General features: G+C 34.4%; 1 protein-coding gene and 1 long non-coding RNA gene across 11 annotated transcripts in view; one reads left to right on the top strand and one right to left on the bottom strand.

The window, feature by feature from the left end:
* LOC103100141 (uncharacterized) overlaps positions 1 to 6,434 on the bottom strand; it is a 33,456-nt gene extending 27,022 nt beyond the window's left edge. Inside the window, exon 1 of the long non-coding RNA XR_008912579.1 lies at positions 6,318 to 6,434. This is a non-coding gene — a long non-coding RNA (uncharacterized LOC103100141). The remainder of the gene's footprint in view (positions 1 to 6,317) is intronic.
* The window catches only part of BEND7 (BEN domain containing 7), a 160,978-nt gene that overhangs the window by 33,518 nt on the left and 108,238 nt on the right, over positions 1 to 19,222 (top strand). For 9 of the 10 annotated variants that reach the window (XR_008912578.1, XM_056800838.1, XM_056800837.1 and 6 more), the window contains 3 exons: positions 21 to 323; positions 3,254 to 3,376; positions 8,355 to 8,617. Coding sequence is in view for 9 of the 10 variants with exons in the window: in XM_056800838.1 (XP_056656816.1) it covers positions 21 to 323; positions 3,254 to 3,376; positions 8,355 to 8,617 (689 nt within the window). In the remaining variant the exon portion in view is untranslated. The remainder of the gene's footprint in view (positions 1 to 20; positions 324 to 3,253; positions 3,377 to 8,354; positions 8,618 to 19,222) is intronic. The other variant, XM_056800841.1, reaches the window with a different exon arrangement.

Genomic DNA, 19,222 nt, shown 5'->3' with positions numbered 1-19,222 from the left:
TCTGACTCTGTTTTCATTAGGAGATGAAAGCATGGAAATTAAAAAACAAATTACAGGGATGAGAAGATTATTGAATGACAGCACTGGAAGAATCTATCAGCGTGTTGGCAAAGAGGGAGAAAAACTGAAGGAAGAACCCCAGGATTTAGATTTAGTTTGGGCTCAACGTTTGAATTCTTCCACTGAGGTCTCACAGAGCCTCCACCCTTCCCCTAGTGGTACATGGAATGAGTTACCATCTCCAATTGGCCAATTCCCAGGGCAGTATGGAACCCGATCTAAAACTTTCCAGAATCAGTCCAAAACTACTGGAGGATCCAATGGTATGTTCTTAATTTCTGTTCTAATTTTCTTTGTTAAACTTTGTGACATAAATAGTTTATTTGTTTGGCTTTAGTACAGTAAACTTTTAATCACAAGAATCAGCCAAATCATTTTAGAAGAGAGAAAAATCTCAAAGTTAAGATTGGAAATATCTCAAACTATACTGAAATCCATGAAAGTTTTTAACTTGTTTTGAGAATTAGGCATTGCTTACTTGACTAAACTATGTTAGAAGCAGAGATACTGCTTTAAGAAATTAAGTTATTCATTATTCGATTTTATTAAACACTTATTAGCACTTTATACAGAGTATAAAGCTAGCCTGTGGGTGGAATCTCTCTCTCTCTGTCTCTCTCTCTGTCTCTCTCTCTCTCTCTCTCTGTCTCTGTCTCTGTCTCTCTCTCTCTATTTCTCTCTCTCTCTCTCTCTCTCTCTCACACTCACTCACACACACACACACACACACACACACACACACACACACACACACACACTATTTAAGTACAAGGGCAATTGAAAAGCATGAAGTAAAGCACTGTGTGCAAAGCCCAAAGAGGAAGACTATTTCTGATGGAGATGTGTAGGTGGGTGCATTCAGGAAAACTTAATGGGGCAGGTAGCATCTAGGGAATGGATGTGTAGGATTTCCATGGACAAAAGGGTACATTCCAGGCATAGGAGTGGGGGTGGGTAACAAAGGCAGAAACAGTTTCCTCATATGCATGATAGAAAATTGACCTTTGCTCCCAAAAGAGGCTACCTAGTAGAGTGACATATATATATTTCCTTTTGCTTATTCCTTTATTTTTCTGTAATATCAGTGCAGAGTGTGCCAGGGAGACTGAATTCATAGCTAAGAAAAGGACTTTATAACCCTGAGTCCAAAGAGGAACCACTGTTTTAATCTTAGACTTCAGCTACTGAACCAGCAATCCATATTTTATAGCTTAGCTTGATTAGCATCAAAAATAATTCACTTAAAGGAAAATTCATGTAATTATAGTGTCAATTTTTTAACATGGGAAGTTTTGAAAGAAAATATATGGGAAATAATAACTAGTATTCCCTGACATTTTAATATCCTACCCATTGATATATTCTCTATTTTCCTTTATGTAAATTATACATTGTTGAAGCCTTGATTTGTATAGGAAAGAGATAAATAAGAATGTATTTGAAAGGAGAGTTCATTTTCAGTTTTTTGGAGGGCTAAGATCCCAAAGATACTTTTTCCTTTTTAATTTAATTTTATTAAAATCAGATTTTATAACTTGATTTTTAGTACCCTTCAAGAAAAATAAAACCTTAATCTGTTCTTGTAATTTAAACATTTTTATGATGTTTCTATAATTGTCAATAACTAGTTCAAATGCAAGAACTACTGTGAATATACCTGCTGATGAAACAGCAAGGTAGTATTTGTGTCATCTCTTTCTTTCAACTATTATACAAATCAGTATCAAATTCACATGCTGGCTTACTTCCAGGATGGATGGAGATGGCTCTTTAAAGATTCCTCCATAAAAAGAAAAAATTGGTTCTCCTTAAAATTAAAAAATGATTTATAAGAAGTTGGAAAAGGCTGCCTTTGTCCTTTAAAATTGATAAGGACAGTACCTAGGAACTGTAACAAAGGATATTCTATAAGACGTTCCAAACTCTGTTGACATGAAAGTAATGATTTTTAAAACTTCAAAATCATCTTTTTCTGTATGAAACCTTTCCTTCATAATTGGAAAGCAAAATTCTATTTTGCAATTTGCAGGATAATTTATGGATTTACTTTAGTAACTTTTGTAATAATTTTAGACATTACAACATAAATTCCCCATGCATCAATGTGAAAACATTTTTAGTATTTATTGCTTTTATACTTTTATTAGATATGTATTGACTATATATGTCAATTAAGTCACATATAGTTTTTAAGTCTTCATATGTCAATTTGCTACAATTTTGAATCTAAAATTTTCTGCTATCAAAATTTAAAAGGTATTTCAAGAGTAGTTTTACTATGGCCAGTTTTCTAACTGTATTCATGGTCAAGAGAAGCTACATGGATTAGAATTCATGTTGTAGAAATGAAATTGGACTTTATATATAAGATGTCTGTCAAAAAAATCTCAAGTGTTCTTCCATACTCTGCTTTTCAGGACAGTGAAGATGAATATTGATATTTGAAGGAGTTTTAAAGTAGTAATGAATTGTGCAATTTTGCTGCAACAGCTATCAGGAAAGGAAGTAGAAGAGATGTGAAATAAAGGGGCATGGAGTGATGGGTGAAAGGAAGCCGGAGGAGATATAAAAAAATGTAGAATGTCCTTTATCAAAAAGTTGAGGGGAGTACTGTACACCTACATACTTTCTTCCATACATCTAGAACATGACCTTTCATGTTCTCCCCCATCCTAGAACAATCTCTCAGCTTTTACTTTACCTACTATTATTTGTATTATGAAGCATTATTCTTAGTATTCAAACTATTTTTGAGTTTAGGTTCTCATTTAATTCTTAATATAAATCTTTATTGCATATACAACTACCAGTTCTTTGTAAGTCTATTCTTTCTTAGAGCTAATTTTTATGTATAATAAAGTGAAAGTGTTTATAATGAATTTCTCTGCTATTGTTATCTTAGATATACTAGTCTGACAATAGAGAGGCCTGCTGTGAGGTTGCATTGTGTTCATACTTGCATGCAGTCTTTGCCAAACCATGAAGCAGCATGCACCTTACAATATGGAAGTCTAAATAATTGGATAAAATCAGACCCCAAAATTCAGGTTGTGAAAATTATCAGGTACATTTTTCTTAGGCATGGTTCCATAATAACAGTATATGCATGAAAATCCTGTCAAGTTACATTTTTTTCTCTCTTTAAATTTTATTTTTTGGTTTGGAGTCTCTCATTTTTTTCTTTTATGCCTAGGAGAACTTCCAGCAGTGAATTCATCATTTGGATCAAACTGCTGTACTTGTAACTGCCAGTCAACCTTGCAGGCCATTCTTCAAGAACTCAAGACCATGAGAAAATTAATGCAAATTCAAGCAGGTACAGAGATAATGACCTCAAACTTGATTCTTTCAACTTTTAAAGTACATCCAACATCTTCAGGAACAGATTTATTGTGCCTTCTTTATTAATCCCTCCCACCTTGCTTTCTTATGGCGTTCATTCACATTATCAATTTTCTTAGCTTTTTTAGCCTATGTAGTCCTTTCATCCTTTAGCACTTACTTTTTCTCTGAACAACAATGCCCTTTTGTCTTTATTCACTGAATTTCATCCTGAGTCCTTCAACTACTTCACAATGTCTGTTAAGTTAAATTTTGGACTATTTCTTCAAATTTATGTGATGTGTTTATGTCTATTTACTGTTGTAAACCAATAATAAGGTTCATTTGAAGAAGGAAAGATAATGTGGACAATCTAGCTCATCACTTCTTGAAATTCTTAGGGTTAGGGCTTTTTTATATTTCCCTGATTTATTGCAGTATCAGGGAGTCAAAAGGGTCATCAAGAGCTGTCCTAAGACTATACTTATATAGGAATTCTGTTCTACTTTAACTGTCCCAGAAGACACTATAGAGATGCTTCATGTCAGTTTGTGAACATGTATAGCGCCTATAGAGAAGTCCCTTAGTTTTTGCTCTATATGTGTATCTGCTCCGTAGGAAGCATGGGCTCTGTGTTGTTGCTCCCAATGGTACAAAGATATATGGGCAGAGGTCAATAAGAAAAAAATAGTAGACCTCATTGATCTTTCCTCTATTTGTTGCTCATTTCATTGGCATTGAGCAGGTGGCCATTGTGTTCCTGATGGTTCAGTTTCATCATCACTCTAGAATCCTATTGTCATTGAACATATAAGACTTCTGAAGTTTTTCTCATTTATTTTCCTTTACTGTATCATAGTTCTTGTATATGTTATTTCCTAGTTCTGCTTACTTTGCTTTGCTTTAATTTATATAAGTCTTGTATTCTTTTTTGAGGTAACTCTTTGCTGTAGTTTTCTGAGGCATTAAAAAGATGAGAGATTTGTTTTGGGTCATAGAGCCTTATCAATGGTGGAATTCTAGAATTCCCAGGATTTTAGCTCTTAACCACATAAGTTTATTTTTCCCATTCTTTATAGACTAAAATACAATTATACCAGTTATAAAGAAGTTAAAGATTTTCACCAAGTCCTGAAATGTATATTTTGTTAAGGAAAAATTTTCCTGTTATTAGCTTCCCCCACAAAAAAATGAAAAAAGAACAGTGATATGTATATATGATATTACCACCATTTAGAGTTTTTGTGCTGTTTAAGGAAGGATTTCTTTTGCTTACCTGCTTATAGAAAGGAAGATGTTCCACATATTTTTGTGGTCACTTTAGTGAAATCCTAACACTTGTTGATGTGGGTTTGATTCCAAAAACTTATTATTTATTAGCATATTGGCCACCCATGGTCATATGAATTAATTCTCCTTTTAAAATGGCTCACATATTCAATCAAAAGTAAAATGATTATTTTTAAAATATTTGATTTTATTGTGGTCAGGGATAAGCATTTTACTAAATTTATTTATAATAGCAATTAATCTCAGAGACAGCATGATAAGTGGAAAGATGATTGAACTAGGAGTTAAAAGACTTGGATTTGAATCATGTCCTTGATACATTCTGGTGGTATGATTTTAGGCAAGTCCTCTACCTTCTCTAAATCTCGGTTTTCTGATCTATAGAATGGAGACATTAGTATTTGTGTTAACTACCTCATAAGGCGATTGTGAGGAAAAAGCTCTATAAACTTTAAAGTGTAATAGAGGGAGAATGGGAGACTCCATTCCTTCTCCCTCCATTACAAAAGAGATCTATGAAAATTATCTCAATTACCTGGTACATAGTTAATGTCTCCTGAAATGGAGCTGAGAGACAAATAACAACTATTTTTATATATCACTTGGGACTTGTATTTTACTTAATAGAATTCACATTTAAGGAAACATGCACCAGAAAATATAATGATAATATTGATATTTAACTTCCTTGCTATTGAAATGACAAGCTACATTTTGTAGTTCTTTAAATACCTAAAACTTTTTCACCCTACCCAGAGATGTGCCACCTTGTCATCATGTTTCCTTTCCTGATTCTTTAGATTAGTATGACAAACTAGACCAGAATTTCCAGGTTTTAGAATGCATTGATTATATAGAATATAAAACTGAATTACGTGTTCCCATTTTCCTTAATTTTAAAAGTGTAAAATTTTATCTTGTGTTATATATAGGTTTGCTAAAGATATTTTACCTCCTAGACTTAAATTTATATTATATGTTTAAAAGTTCTAATTCCACTTAGGGAAAAGATAAGAGATAAGAATGAATAACAAGTTTGGAGTTAGGAGATTGGGCTCTGTCTGAAGAGGCAAAGTGAGCCAAATTTGAGCATTTCCCTAGCACTTTAAGTTCGAAAAGCTTCTTGGATTTCCACAAGTAAGGAGTACAGCGAGGTGGCTCATTGGATTGAAAGCCAGCCTCAGGGTTGGGAGATCCATTCTGGGTTCAAATCTGGCTTCAGACACTTCCTAGCTGTGTGACCCTTGTAATATTTATTGGGAAAGGAAATAGGACTGGAAAACAGGGGGATAATGGGAGGTTTGTATAGGGGTAAGGAGAGAGAGGGAATATTGCTTGGTGAGGCAAGGGAGGGAGATGCCCCCTGCTGAGAGGAAGCCGCAGGGGTCCGATAAGGACTCTTTGTCCTGGAATGATTGAGCTGAAGTTCAGCTCCCTCTATGACCAGAAAAGATAGTCCACTTATCTGACTGCGAATTCAAATAATATAAAGTTTAATAACTAGTTGGGATTGGAGGTTTTCTCAGCTTCAGAACTGAGGCCAGGCCCCAGAGACTGGCGGAGAGTTTGTCCCACTCCTGTCTACTCTCGTTGTTCTAATTCAGAATCTTAGCAGTACACAGAAAGCAAACAAGAACAATTCTAACCTTTAGAAGCCTGTGTCTTTGGGCTGAACCAAGAAGAGCATGCCACTCCAGACTGGGCTGACCAAGCTCCTCTCTCCTCCAATACCTGGAAGCAAGACCCACCTCGCAGGAAGGAAGTGCTAGTCACAAGACCCAACTGCCACTCCCAGTTGGCCCTTCCCCCCCCACAAACTGTTAGTCTAGTTTCCTTTCCACACCCTGGACAAGTCACTTAACCCCATTGCCTAGTCCTAACTGCTCTTCTACACAGTATTGATTCTAAGATGGAAGGTAAGGGTTTAAAAGAAAGAATTCCCACAAGTAAGTTAAGCATAGCCCATGGGACAGAACAGTGAAGTGGAAAGAGAGCTGACTGGGAGTCAGAGTTATGAGATTCTTTCTACAGCTTTATCTTCTGTTTAACCATGGGCAAGCCATCTCTTTCCCTGGGCCTGTCATCATCTTTGCTATGGAAGGACTGAAGTAGATGACTTTTAAGATCCTTTCTGGCTCTGTATTTCTGATTGTAACCACTGTGGTGATTGTTTCAGCGACCCATTTCACTTGATGTATGTAGAAATAGCATAGATATCACGAACCCAAGGGTGGCCAAGTGCTATGTACCTATGGTTGATAATTTTTCCATTTCTATTTCTCATCTTGAGAATGAATTATATCTTGATTATTGGATGAAAAAGACAAAATTTAACAAAAATATTTTTAGCATGCCCAGTTACATTTAACAGTGTTTTGATGCGTGAGGATATAAATAATAATGTCTCTATTGCAGTTTTCATTAATGAATTTCAAAATGTATTAAAGACCTTATTTTTTTCAGAGCAAACTGGTAAGGACTATAGTTGTTATACTTTAATTCTTTTGGGTATTTGTTCAGTATTAGTACTTTTTTACTTGTGTAGTATCTTTCATTTTGGATGTCAAAGTGTTTTTGGGCTTGAATGAATTAACTTAATAGTCCATGAGATTTAGAAACATTGTTCCCATTTTTCAGATACATAAAACTGAAGTATAAAAAGATGAAACCATGTCAACAGTGCTATGGACATAGTGGATGCTCATTAAATATTCGTTGATTGGATGAATGAATCTAATGTCAGTGACAAATCCTGGGTTTAAATTCTGTCTAAATGCTCAGTGATGAATGTCACTTGTATTGTAAAATAATGGCAAACTCAATGTTTTTTGCTCAGACTTACAAATTACTTCTGCCAATAAAAAAGTACAAAGTTACTACCACATCCATATTTACCAATTACGGATCCATGTAGAGAACAGCTGATAATTTACACAAAATGCTGCAAATGAAATGTCCATGGAATAATAATAATAACAACAACAAAATATTTCAGAGCTAATGCATGAAGTTTTACAAATTGCATTATTCAAGACAACCCTATAATAAGGGTTATACATGTATTACCATCATTTTATGTTTGAAGAAACTGAGGCTGGGGACAGTTGTGACTTGCCCTTGAACTCATGGCTAGTAACTTAATTATCTTGATTCCAGATTCACTGCTCTTCCTATTACATTGCATTGATTATTTATGCTGCAGAGCATGAAAGATATATGTGTAAACTAAATTCCCAAAGTATTATATCTTAGAAATATCTCATTTTTAAAGACATATTTTTAAATATGACACTTTTATTTTTATAATACCTCATAACTATCTCCTTCCTTATAGCCTAAAGTACTAGTAAATTCCACTTGAGATTTTGCCTCTGATTTTTTTTCTAACACCAGTAGCAAGATTTTTCTCTTTTAAAGGCCTTTCTCTTTTAAAACTTTCTTTGGCAGCTTGCCCAAGCTTACATTAGGTGATCACCAGATTTTATTTTTATGAGCTATTGTGTTCAGATAGGAGTTAATTTTGTGTTTTATTCTCTTAATCCAAGCTGCCAGGCCATATTTGAGTTCTTCATATGAAAGGATTTTATTTTAGGCATAAAATTTGAAAAATAGTAGGCAGCATTATTTTAAGTTTTAATGAGTTGGCAGGTACCTTTACCAAACTTCTTTTTGTTTGTTTACAGTTGGAACACAGAACAGACAACAGCCCCCAATTTCCCATCTATGCTCCCAGAGAACTGCTGTGTCCCGAAAAAGAAATAAAAAGAAAAAAATACTCCCAAAGATCACTGAACCTCTTTCCACAAATAAGAAACCCAATGTAATAGAGAATGAAAAGACAGCATTTGCCTCTGAACAATCTGTCCTCCAAAAAACTGAACACATCCCAGCTGAGGAGAACCATGTTTTAGGATTTGGCATTGTTCTTGAATCACCGTCTTCAGATGTAAGTTGATATTTTATTACTAGAATTTGTGGCTTAATTTGAGATAACTTTATAGTACTAACAAGGTTCTCCTACTGGATAATACAAAATACACACAGGAAAGGGGAATGAGATAACTTATATTTTTTAAAAGAATAGAACAAACTTGTTGATACATTTGAAAGTGAGATGAAGAAAATAGAAGTTGTAGGTGATTTTTTTGTCTGAAATTTTCTTTTGCTAATTTTTTCTTTTCATTAATAAAGTTTCTGTTTGTGGAGAACTCAAAGAACATAATTAAATCATTTTGTTGATGATAATAAATGGCAAATTCCATGCAGATAAGATCTTACTTTTATAGAAAAGCAAACATAATAAAAAAGAGAAATTGTGCTAATTCTGTGTCATAGATACAAGCTACACTGCTAATTAGGTTGCAGGTTCTTGATACTTAATCTGTCTAATGATAAGTTAATGTTCTTCCTGGTTTATTCTATTTTAATATTATAGCAAATTGTTGATATTTGATGATTTGTAAATGTTCTACTAACTATATTTTTTAGTAGTTAATAAGATAGTTTCCTTAAAAATATTTAATATTTATAATAATTTGCTATTTGTAGTACTCATACATTTGTGAAATCTAAATCACACATATTATAAGAGCTCTTAAATAAAAAAAAGAACAAATGGTCTTTTATTATGAAATTATGAAGCCTGAAGATTTCATCAAGAACTCCTACAAAGTTAAACAATGACTTTACACCTTTAAAATTTTTCAAAAATAGCAATTTATTGTTTATTTAAAAGTAATTTGTCCACTTAGTGCCTTTAGACCCCTTTTCAGTCACTCCATCACTCACTGGTATGCTGTGGAAGCAGAAGTGAATGAGAGCTGTTTTCTGCATAGTCATTGGGCCAAAGAAATCATTATCTGGTCACCAGACACCCGGTAATGACTTCTGTGCATTCACTTAAGTTGGTTCTCAGATGTCAGATATATTATCTGGTGTTGAACCTGGATATGAAGCCTTTCTGGCTTCGTAGAACCCTGACTTTTCACTCTTTGCTTTTCATCTATCAGTTCATGCTACAGTGAGATATTAGACTACAGTGGCAGTGCTCAGAATAGCTCAGAGAAGTTTTTAGATCATTGTTTATTTAATTTCTGATAGTATTCTCAGTATATAGTTTCTGATTAGCAAGCAACAAATACTGAACTCTTATTTTTGACATTCTCACTACAAAAGAATGATAGTAGCTGAATGAAAGGATAGTTAAAATCCTCAGAAGTTATAGATGTTAGTTTTCATCATGGGCTCAAAGACAATAAGAAACATAATTTTCATAGGATATTCTGGTCCCTTCATCTTATAATTGTTTAATTTTTTGTCTTTATATCCTCAAGACCTAGCACAGTGTGTGACACATAAGAGGTAATGTTTTATGATTGATTATATTTATGATGAATTTAGGCAAACAGACCATGATGAAGAGAACTGTAACTTATCCAATAATATACATTGCAGAGGGAATAATGAAACAACTGTAGTGGTGAACCTAAGGCATATACACCAGATGAGGCACTCAGCCCTCTCAATGGGCACATGCGCCATTGCCCCAACATAGTTTGCCAGATTTTGTTACTAGAAAGTCACAGAGACACAAGGCTGGGCTGCTTTCTCCTACCTCTCCATATACCTGAGGACATTTCTTACATCACCAGCCCCTCTAAAAGGTTAGCCATCATTGAAGTAGAGCATTTTTTATGAAGAATTATCAAGATTATTAAATCATTGTATGCTTTGATACTTTATGTCTTAAGTATGAAAGTAGGCATATAGGAAGACACCAAAAATTATTTGGAAGTATGTTTTGTATGTTTTTATCCAGAAATGAAAGGATCTAAAGGCTGATAAACTGATCAAAAGCCTCAGCCCTGTATGTCATAAATCCTTTTAAGAAGAGAGTTGGAAGGTGTCATATATGGGAGGAATTGATCATCATAAAAAAATGAAATTTATTATAGCATATTGAATAGGAAATAAGCAGTTACATACATAACAGTCATTTCAACTGTCTCTACAGTAAGACCATTGACTACTTAGAGTAGATGTTAAGGAAAACACCAAATTAGGAGGGATAAAAAAGGATCTAGTGTACTATAGCCATGTGCACTTGTTAGCAGTTACAGCCGGCTTGCTTTAATTAAGCTGTCATTGATGAAAATGAGAAATGAACAAAAAAAGACATTGACTCTAACTTTATCATTTCCTAGAGACATTAGCCAATGTAAAATAGTTGCTACAATGAAAAAGTTTATAGTATTCAGAAACCTTCTTAGCCAGTCAAAATTAAATCAAGTTGGCTTGCCAAGTCTATACATGGTACAAAGGAAAAAGAAAACTAGTTCTACTTTCAGAAAAGCTTGCTTTTGGGGGAGGGGAGAATAAAATATATCTATAGAAAAGTATGAATACAAAGTGATTTACAAAGGAAAATAATGTAATAAATGGGAGGAATCAAAGTAAACTTCACAAAAGGGTATTTAAATTAAGAAGGATAGTAAAGACAGAAGAGCAGACATGAAAAGAAAATACATTTCACACGAGGAACCAACCTGTAAGAAAGCCCCAAAATGAGAAAAGCAATGTCAAATTCAGGCAATAATGGTATGGTTAGAGCCATATTATAAAGGATTGAAATGTCGGGCAGTAACTTGTATTTTGTTCTAGTGGTAATAGGGAACCACTGAAAAGTTTGAGCAAGAGAGTAGCATGGTCAGGTCTGTGCTTTGGACAGATTATTTTGTCAGTTCTGTGGAAGATAGATTAAAAAAGGAAAAATGACATGTAAAGACACAAGTAGCAGACTATTGTGGCTTATTTCAGGGGTGATAGAATTAAATCAGAGTGGTAGCTGTGGTGAAAGGGATAAGATAATGGATGCAAGGGATTTTATAAAAGTAAAACCCTTAGGATTCAGCAACATTGGATTTGGTAGTGAGGGAAGAATTAAAGATAACCCAGATTTTGTCTTTTGTGGCTGAGAGGATAATGGTGTCCACAAAATAAGTAAGAGATTTATGAAAATGTGAGAATTTAAGGGCAAAGTTAATCAGTTCTTTTTTGATTATGTAGAGTTTGAGATGATGATGTGGATGGATACCAGTTGATATTCAGCCTATAGCTAATAATGCAGGAATAGATTTTGGAAGAGAAGTTTGACCTGGATGAAAAGAAGTAGAAGTCAACAGGCTAGATATAATTCTTAAACTTGTGGAAATTACTGAGGTCATCAAAGAAGATGAAAAAAAAAGAATACTAAGGAGTAATACTCATGCTTAGATGATGGGAGATAGATGATTTTGTAATAGGCTGAAAAAGAACTGGGCTTCCAACCCTGTTGTCAAGGTTGTTGCCTGTAGTTTATTGCTGCATTTTCCCTTTGGAACTTAGTCAGTGAGGCTCTCAGATCAGTCTGTGGAGGAGGGGTATTGGAGTTTGAGCTTCCCTGCCCTCTGAAGGCTTTTTATCTGCCCTTATTGATGAAATTGAGCCAGGCAGAAGAGTTGATCTGCAAAGCTGAATGTGCTCTGAGGTCAAAACCTCCAGAAAGGGGGAGGGGGAGCAAGATGGACCATCTCTGTTCTAAGCCCTGAGCCTGGCACAGCTTTGCCAGCAAAGTACTCCTTCCCAACTAGCGTCCTTGACTGCCCAGAGATTCCAACCACCCCCAGAGGCTCAGTGCTGTAGGTGGGGGAGTGGTCCTGGGACCATCCTCCTTCTTTCCCCTTCTAGAGTTCAGGCTTTCTTTTGGGGGGGCATACCTTTTAAGTTGGGTTCAGGAGGAGGGTTCCCTAGTTCTGTCTTATTGTTAGATTTGATTTTCAGTCTCCTTGAAGCATTGTGTTTTGATCCATGAGGAAGGGTTTGTGGAGTTCTGAGCTGTTGCTGTCTCTAAGCCACCATCTTGACTCCTGATTTTGCAATAGGAAAGATTGAAAAAGACCAAGTATAGGAGAGAATAAGTACAGGATAGAAAACTACCCTATTCTGATTCTCAGGTAACCTGACTACTCCTTCATGCTCTCCTTTGCTACATCTTCATATAGATAGTATCTGGTAATAGCAGATGCTCCCTAGGATTTGAGCTGAGCCTTCTTCTTTCTACCCTATTTATCTTAGTGATCTCATTGGTTTCTATGGATTCATGTATTGTTTCTGTGCTGATGAATCTCAGATCTACTAATTGAGTCCTAACCTTTTCCCTAAACTTCTAGACTTTCATTTCCAATTACTTATTGGAAATATCAAGCTCAATATCCTGTAGACATATGAAATTCAATATTTCTAAAACTTATTATCTTTTGCCTACCCAATCTTTCTGACTTCTTACCTTCTCTGTTACTGTTCAAGGAACCACTATCTTCCTAGGCTTTCTTATAATTCAGGTGTCATCCTTGATTCCTCACTCTCTCACTGAGCTCTATCTTGAATGTACAATGTATTGCCAAGTCCTATTGACTTTACTTTCATAACAGATAGATAGATAGATAGATAGATAGATAGATAGATAGATAGATAGATAGATAGATAGATAGATTTGCCTTTTTTCCTCTAATATTATCCTTATCCAAGTATAGGTCCTCATCACCTCACACCCTAACTATTGCTATAACTTTCATGTTGGTCTCTCTACCTTAAGTCTCTCCTCCCTACAGTTCACCCTCCACTCAACTGCCAAGTTGATCTTCTTAAAGTACAAGTCTGACCCCATCACCATGTAACAGTTAAAATTTAGGGGAGACTGAGGCAGGTAGAAATTAGTTTCTCTCTGCAAGGAGTATTATATTTTATGAGGTTTATTAAAGGTTGAGAATTTAAAAATATACAAGTAAGAAAAGGCAGGTGCCAGGTGGGCCATAAGGCCCACCCAAAATTTCACTCACATCATGAGGTGCGTCTGTTTGCCAGCAGAGACAGGAAGTAAAGGGCCCCCGCCTACAGGGAAGACCCTTTAAATAAAATCTTGCTCTCGTCCCAGGTGAGAATTCAATGAGATTAGAGGGCATTCTGGGAGCTAGCAAGGACTCCTGGGGAATGGAGTCCAGAGTTCAAATCTCAATTTTACAACCACCCCCTTCACTCCTATTCAGTAAGCTCTAGTAGCTCCCTGTATTTTTCAAGATCAAATATATTATTTTCTACTTGCCTTTTCAAGCCCATCATAACCTGTTCCTCTTGTACCTTTCAAGTCTTATCCCTTGTTCACTTTCCCATACTCTGCAATCCACTCACATTGGCCTCCTGGCTATTCCTTCCTTTAGACTATATCTCCAGAGTTGTCCATTTTCATTTGCTGTTCTCCAAGGCTAGAAGTCTCTTTATCCCCATCTCTGCCTCCTGCTTTCCTTCAGGTATCATCTAAATTCTAACCTTCTGCAAGAAGCTTTTCCAGAGTACCCTTACTGTAGTGCCTCCCCTCTATTAATTATCTCCATTTTGATCTCCAGCCATTTTTTAGGAATACTTGTATTCCATTACATTTATAATCACATTTGCTTTAGCCATCCCTAGTTGACAGAGACCGATTTTTTTTCCCTACTTCATTTTTACAAGAACCATTGCCATAAATATTATTGTAGAAATGGATCCTTTTCATTTATCCATAATATCTTTGAAATATAAGCCTAACAGTAATATTACTATATTAAAGGATATGCACATTTAGTAATGTTAGTTAAAATTGTTTGTATTGTTAGAATGTTTGAATTATTTAGTTTCATCAACCAATGCTAGTTTGCCTATTTTCTCACAACCCTAGCCACAATTGATATTTTCTTCTTTTGCCGTCTTTGTCAATCTGGTAGGTATGAAGTGTGACAACAGAATTGTTTTAATATGTCTCTCTAATTATTAGTGATTTGGAGTTTTTCTCATATACTTATTAATAGATTGTATTTTTTGGAGAACTAACTTCATATTTTTTTTAACCAATGATCAATTTGGTATTGGCTCTTGCCATTGACTCATATTCAATTTTTTATTTATCTTGGATTTTAGGCCATTATCAGAGAAATTTGTTAGAAGATTTTTCTCAATTATTTTCCTTTTTCTTATAATTCTAGTTATTTTTGAGAAAAGAACTCTCAGTTTTTTGTAACTAAAATTGTCCATTTTATTTCCTATGATAAGTTTTATCCTTTTTGTAGATAAGAATTTCCCTTAGCCACAGCTGTAAAAGATCTCTTTTTAACTTTTCTAATATTTTTTCATATGATCTTTTTATATTTAAAATAGGTATTCATTTGGAGTATATTGTTATACTGACATAAGATATTTGTCAAAATCTAACTTTCACCAGACTGCTTTCCATGTTTTCTTCAAGTTTTTTTTTCAAACAGGGATATTTACTATGTTGTATCTTCCCAATAGCATGTGAGATTATATAAACTTGAGAGAAGAGATTTTTGTTTGTGTCTTTGAAGCCTTAGCACCCAGTCTAGAATCTTGTACACTGTAGGCACTTAGTGTAATGCTTGTTTAGTTGAATTGAAAGTTTTATTGATGATTTTTGGTTTTTTACTCAACAGTTATTTCCATATAATCTCTCCTCTACCCCAAATAGAACTTTTCCATGTTTAAAAAGAAAAAGAATCAGATTAACCAACTGATATTGTGATCCATATGTAGACACAGCCTTTGATATCTGTAAGGGAGGGAAATTTTATAATTTGTTCTTTGGAATAATTTTTGGTCATTGTCCTTAACCAGAGTTCAGCTTCCTTTTCAGGTTGTTTACTTCAAATTATTGTAATCCTGGCATTCTTAAAGTAATGTACCATGCTTTTCTATTAATCCTCCACTTATATTCCTTTACATTTTGGCACCAACTTATCTTTCCAGACTTACTGTATACTCTTCTTTCCATTGGTTTTATTTCTTTTCCCAGAACTTAGATATTATCTCTTGCCTTAGTGCTTTATCATAGGCTACTTATCATGTCTAAATGTCCTTTTTTGTTAATTCAACCTCTTAGAATCCATAGGCTCTTTCAAGATTCAACTCAGGTATTACGTCCTATGGGAAATCTTTTCTAAAAGGCCCTTTAGTTGTCTTTTGCATGTTTTTTTTTTCAAATTGTCTTTCATTTGCTTTTCTGTTTATTTATTATATCCCATGGCAGAATTTCAGCTTCTTAAAGAGGGATTGTCATTTTCATCTTGTGAACTGGCAAATGCCTGTTGAATTGAATAGAATTGAGTTGAATCTTTGTTTACTTAGTCTAGCTTCCATCTGATGTTTTTGTTTTTTTTAAATCTAAGTTGGTTTTATATCTGTTATCTGTTCATCCATAATCCTCTTTTTTCCTACTCATTAAATTTGTATCTCTCCAGAATTTCATCCATGAGTTGTGAATTAATCCAGCTATTCTGGAAGACAATTTGGAATTATGCATAAAGGGCTTTAAAAAATGCATATCCTTTCATCCATCAATACCACTACTAGGTTTGTACCCCAAAGAGATAATAAGGAAAAATGTTTGTACAAAAATATTCATAGTTACACTCTGTGGTGGCAAAAAATTGAAAAATGAGAGGGTGTCTCTTGATTGTGGAATGGCTGAGCAAATTGTGGTATCTGATGGTGATGGAATACTATTGTATTTGTAAGGAGTGATGAACTGGAAGGTTTCTATATGAACTGGAAAGATCTCTAAGAACTGATGCAGAGTGAAATGAGCAGAACCAAGAAAATATTGTACACTGAAAGTGAAACATTGTGGAACTATCCAATGTAATGGACTTTACTCCTAGTAGCAATACAATAATCCAGGACATTCCTGAAGGACTTATGAGAAAGAATGCTATTCACATGGAGAAAAGGAGCTATGGGAGTAGAAATGCAAAAGAAAAACTTATGACTTATCAGTTGTTTATGTGAATATATGAGTTGGGGTTTCAGTTCTTTGGTAAAAGTGAATAATATAGAAATATGTATTAAGTGATAACATTTGTACAACCCAATGGAATTGCTTATTGCCTCCAGGAGGGGGAAGGGAAGAGGAGAGAGAAAGAAAATGAATCATATAAACATGGAAAAATATTTTTAAAAATTAAAAAAGACAGAATTTCATACATGAAAACTTCCTAGAGATGACATTCTCTCTAGTATTATAGGCCAAATGAGCTTCCTATACTTTCCTTGAATTTTATAATATCTACTTGCCAAATATTTTGTGTGTATGTTGACTACATCTTTCTTTCCTCTCCTTTGTAATAGATCTAAAATGACAGTAGTGGTCATTTCCCCCTAAAGTGCCTATCATTTTCTCTGAAGCAAGTATTTCTTTCTTATTGGTCATATTTAGATCCAGAATGGCAGTTATTCTCATTACATTATTCTTCTTTTGAAGCCTTAAATTGTAACTGTCTGACTGATACACGATTACTCTTCTTTTGATAGTGAGAACACTCTAGGAGATATCTAGATAATTGAAGTTCCTCAACAGTTATTCTTTTATATATATATATATATATATTATGCCAGGCTTGATTCTATTTCTTGAATTCTTTACCTATATTTTCTCTTTCCATCCACGTGGTCTGGATAATAGTATTTACCAATACACTATCACTTCCTTTTCTCTTTATACTTAATTCATATATTTTCCATTATGTTTTCATAACTCTGATTCTTTGGACTAACTCATATCAAGGGAAAAAGCATTTGTCTAACAGCTAATCTGGGACAGGCACTGTGCTAAGTTCTTTACAAATATTATTTCATTTATTTATCACAGGAACCATGCAATACAGGGACTATTATTATCTCCATTTTGCAGTTGAGAAAACTTGGACAAGTAGATTAAGTGACTTACCCAGGGTCACATAGCCAATAAGTATTAGCAGCTGCATTTGAACTCACAACTTCCTGACTCCAGGCTCAGTACTGAGTTACCTGACTGTTAATAACAGCTAGATAAGCATTATCTTCTTAACATTTTATTACTTTTTAAAGTTCAATTTCAAAATGTTTAAAATTCCAAATTTTCCCTTCTCTCTTTCCTTACCCCTTGAAAAAACAAGGAAAGTAATAAACATTTATAGTCAAGCAAAACTAATTTATGCATTAACCATGTACCAACCCCCCAAAAGAAAACAGGAAAAAAGAAATAGAAGAAAATGTTCTTTATTTTGTACTCTGAATTCATTAGTGTTTTATGTAAAGGTGGATTGTGTGAAAAATAATTAATATGCCATTCTTAAAACCACCACTATATGCTTCCCCCATTTACCTATCCTTTTTTTTTTAAATAAGGCATAGTCTTCCAAAGTTTTATTCCTCTTATAGGTATCATTCCTCTAAGTCTCAGCGATCTCCATGAGACCTAATTTCCCTCATTACATTAGGAACTCTACTTAACTTTATTGTTACCCATACTTTTTTCACTTGCATATACATATTTGTAACAATAGATTTTATTTTTTACTTCTTTTTTGGATTTTGTTTCTTGAATTTTTGGACCATTCTATTATTTTTCTAACTTCATAGATTCTGTATAGTATATGACTTCATAAAATATATGTAAACTGGTTTTCCTTTCACTCTTTTTAGTTTATTTTTTTATTCATATTATCATATATAAGTCTTTTTTGTTCTTTTTTTATTTAGAAATGTTCGTGTTTGGCCAATCAGTAACAAAATTTTTTAAAGATACCTTTATAATAACATTTTTGCTACTACTCATTAGGTTAATGATAACACTCATATAAACTACTTATTAAATTCTAGATGATAACTCAAAACCACTCTACAATGTTAGGATCCAGAATAGTGGAAGGAGTCATCTATACTGGAAGCAATTCTTTGTGGAAATTAATCTGTCAATATTCTGTGACACTTTTCAACTAGAAGAAGTTTAGGTTTAAAACTTTCCAAGACGGAAAGCACAGGAATGGCACACCAGTATTAATAAGAGTAAAGATCTCAAATTCCTCTGCTATCAGACTTACACAGTGTGGATTATTAAGATGATGGAACCAGAGAGAATAAAAGAGCATTGTAGTGCTGTAAATTTTGAGCTTAGGATATCAAAAGTTGAGATAAAAAAGGGAAGGGAAAGAAGGATACTGCTGGGCAGCTACTGTATTTCTCCCTCTCTCCCTCTCCCCCTTTCCTCTTTCTCTTTCCCTCTCTCCCCTCTCCCTTTCTCCCTCACCCTCTTTCTCTCTCTCTTCCTCCCCAAACCATTTTGAATTTCTGACTGGCCCTACACACATACCAGTTTAGGTCTATCACCTAAACTTCCCTAATAAGCCCCTAATTAGCTTCTTTCCTTCTGACACCAATCTATACTCCATAAAACTGCCAAGATAATCTCCCAAAACATAGGTCTCATCATTACACTTCCCTGTTAACTTTCAGTAAAGTCTAGGATAAAACACAAATTCTTTGGTTAAGAAAGAACTTCACAATCTGGTCCTAGTTTACTTTAACAGCCTTATTTCCCATTACACATGTTTCAGTCAAACCGGATTTGCCATTTCTCCCCTCTGTCAATTCCCACAACCACAAAGTATCACCCAGGCCTGGCGTATATCCCCTTTATATTTCCACCTTA

This window comes from Monodelphis domestica, chromosome 5, assembly GCF_027887165.1.
Source record: "Monodelphis domestica isolate mMonDom1 chromosome 5, mMonDom1.pri, whole genome shotgun sequence".
Taxonomy (NCBI): Eukaryota; Metazoa; Chordata; class Mammalia; order Didelphimorphia; family Didelphidae; genus Monodelphis; species Monodelphis domestica.
Note: the sequence above shows the minus strand (reverse complement) of the source record. Positions and strands in the feature narration are given on the sequence as shown.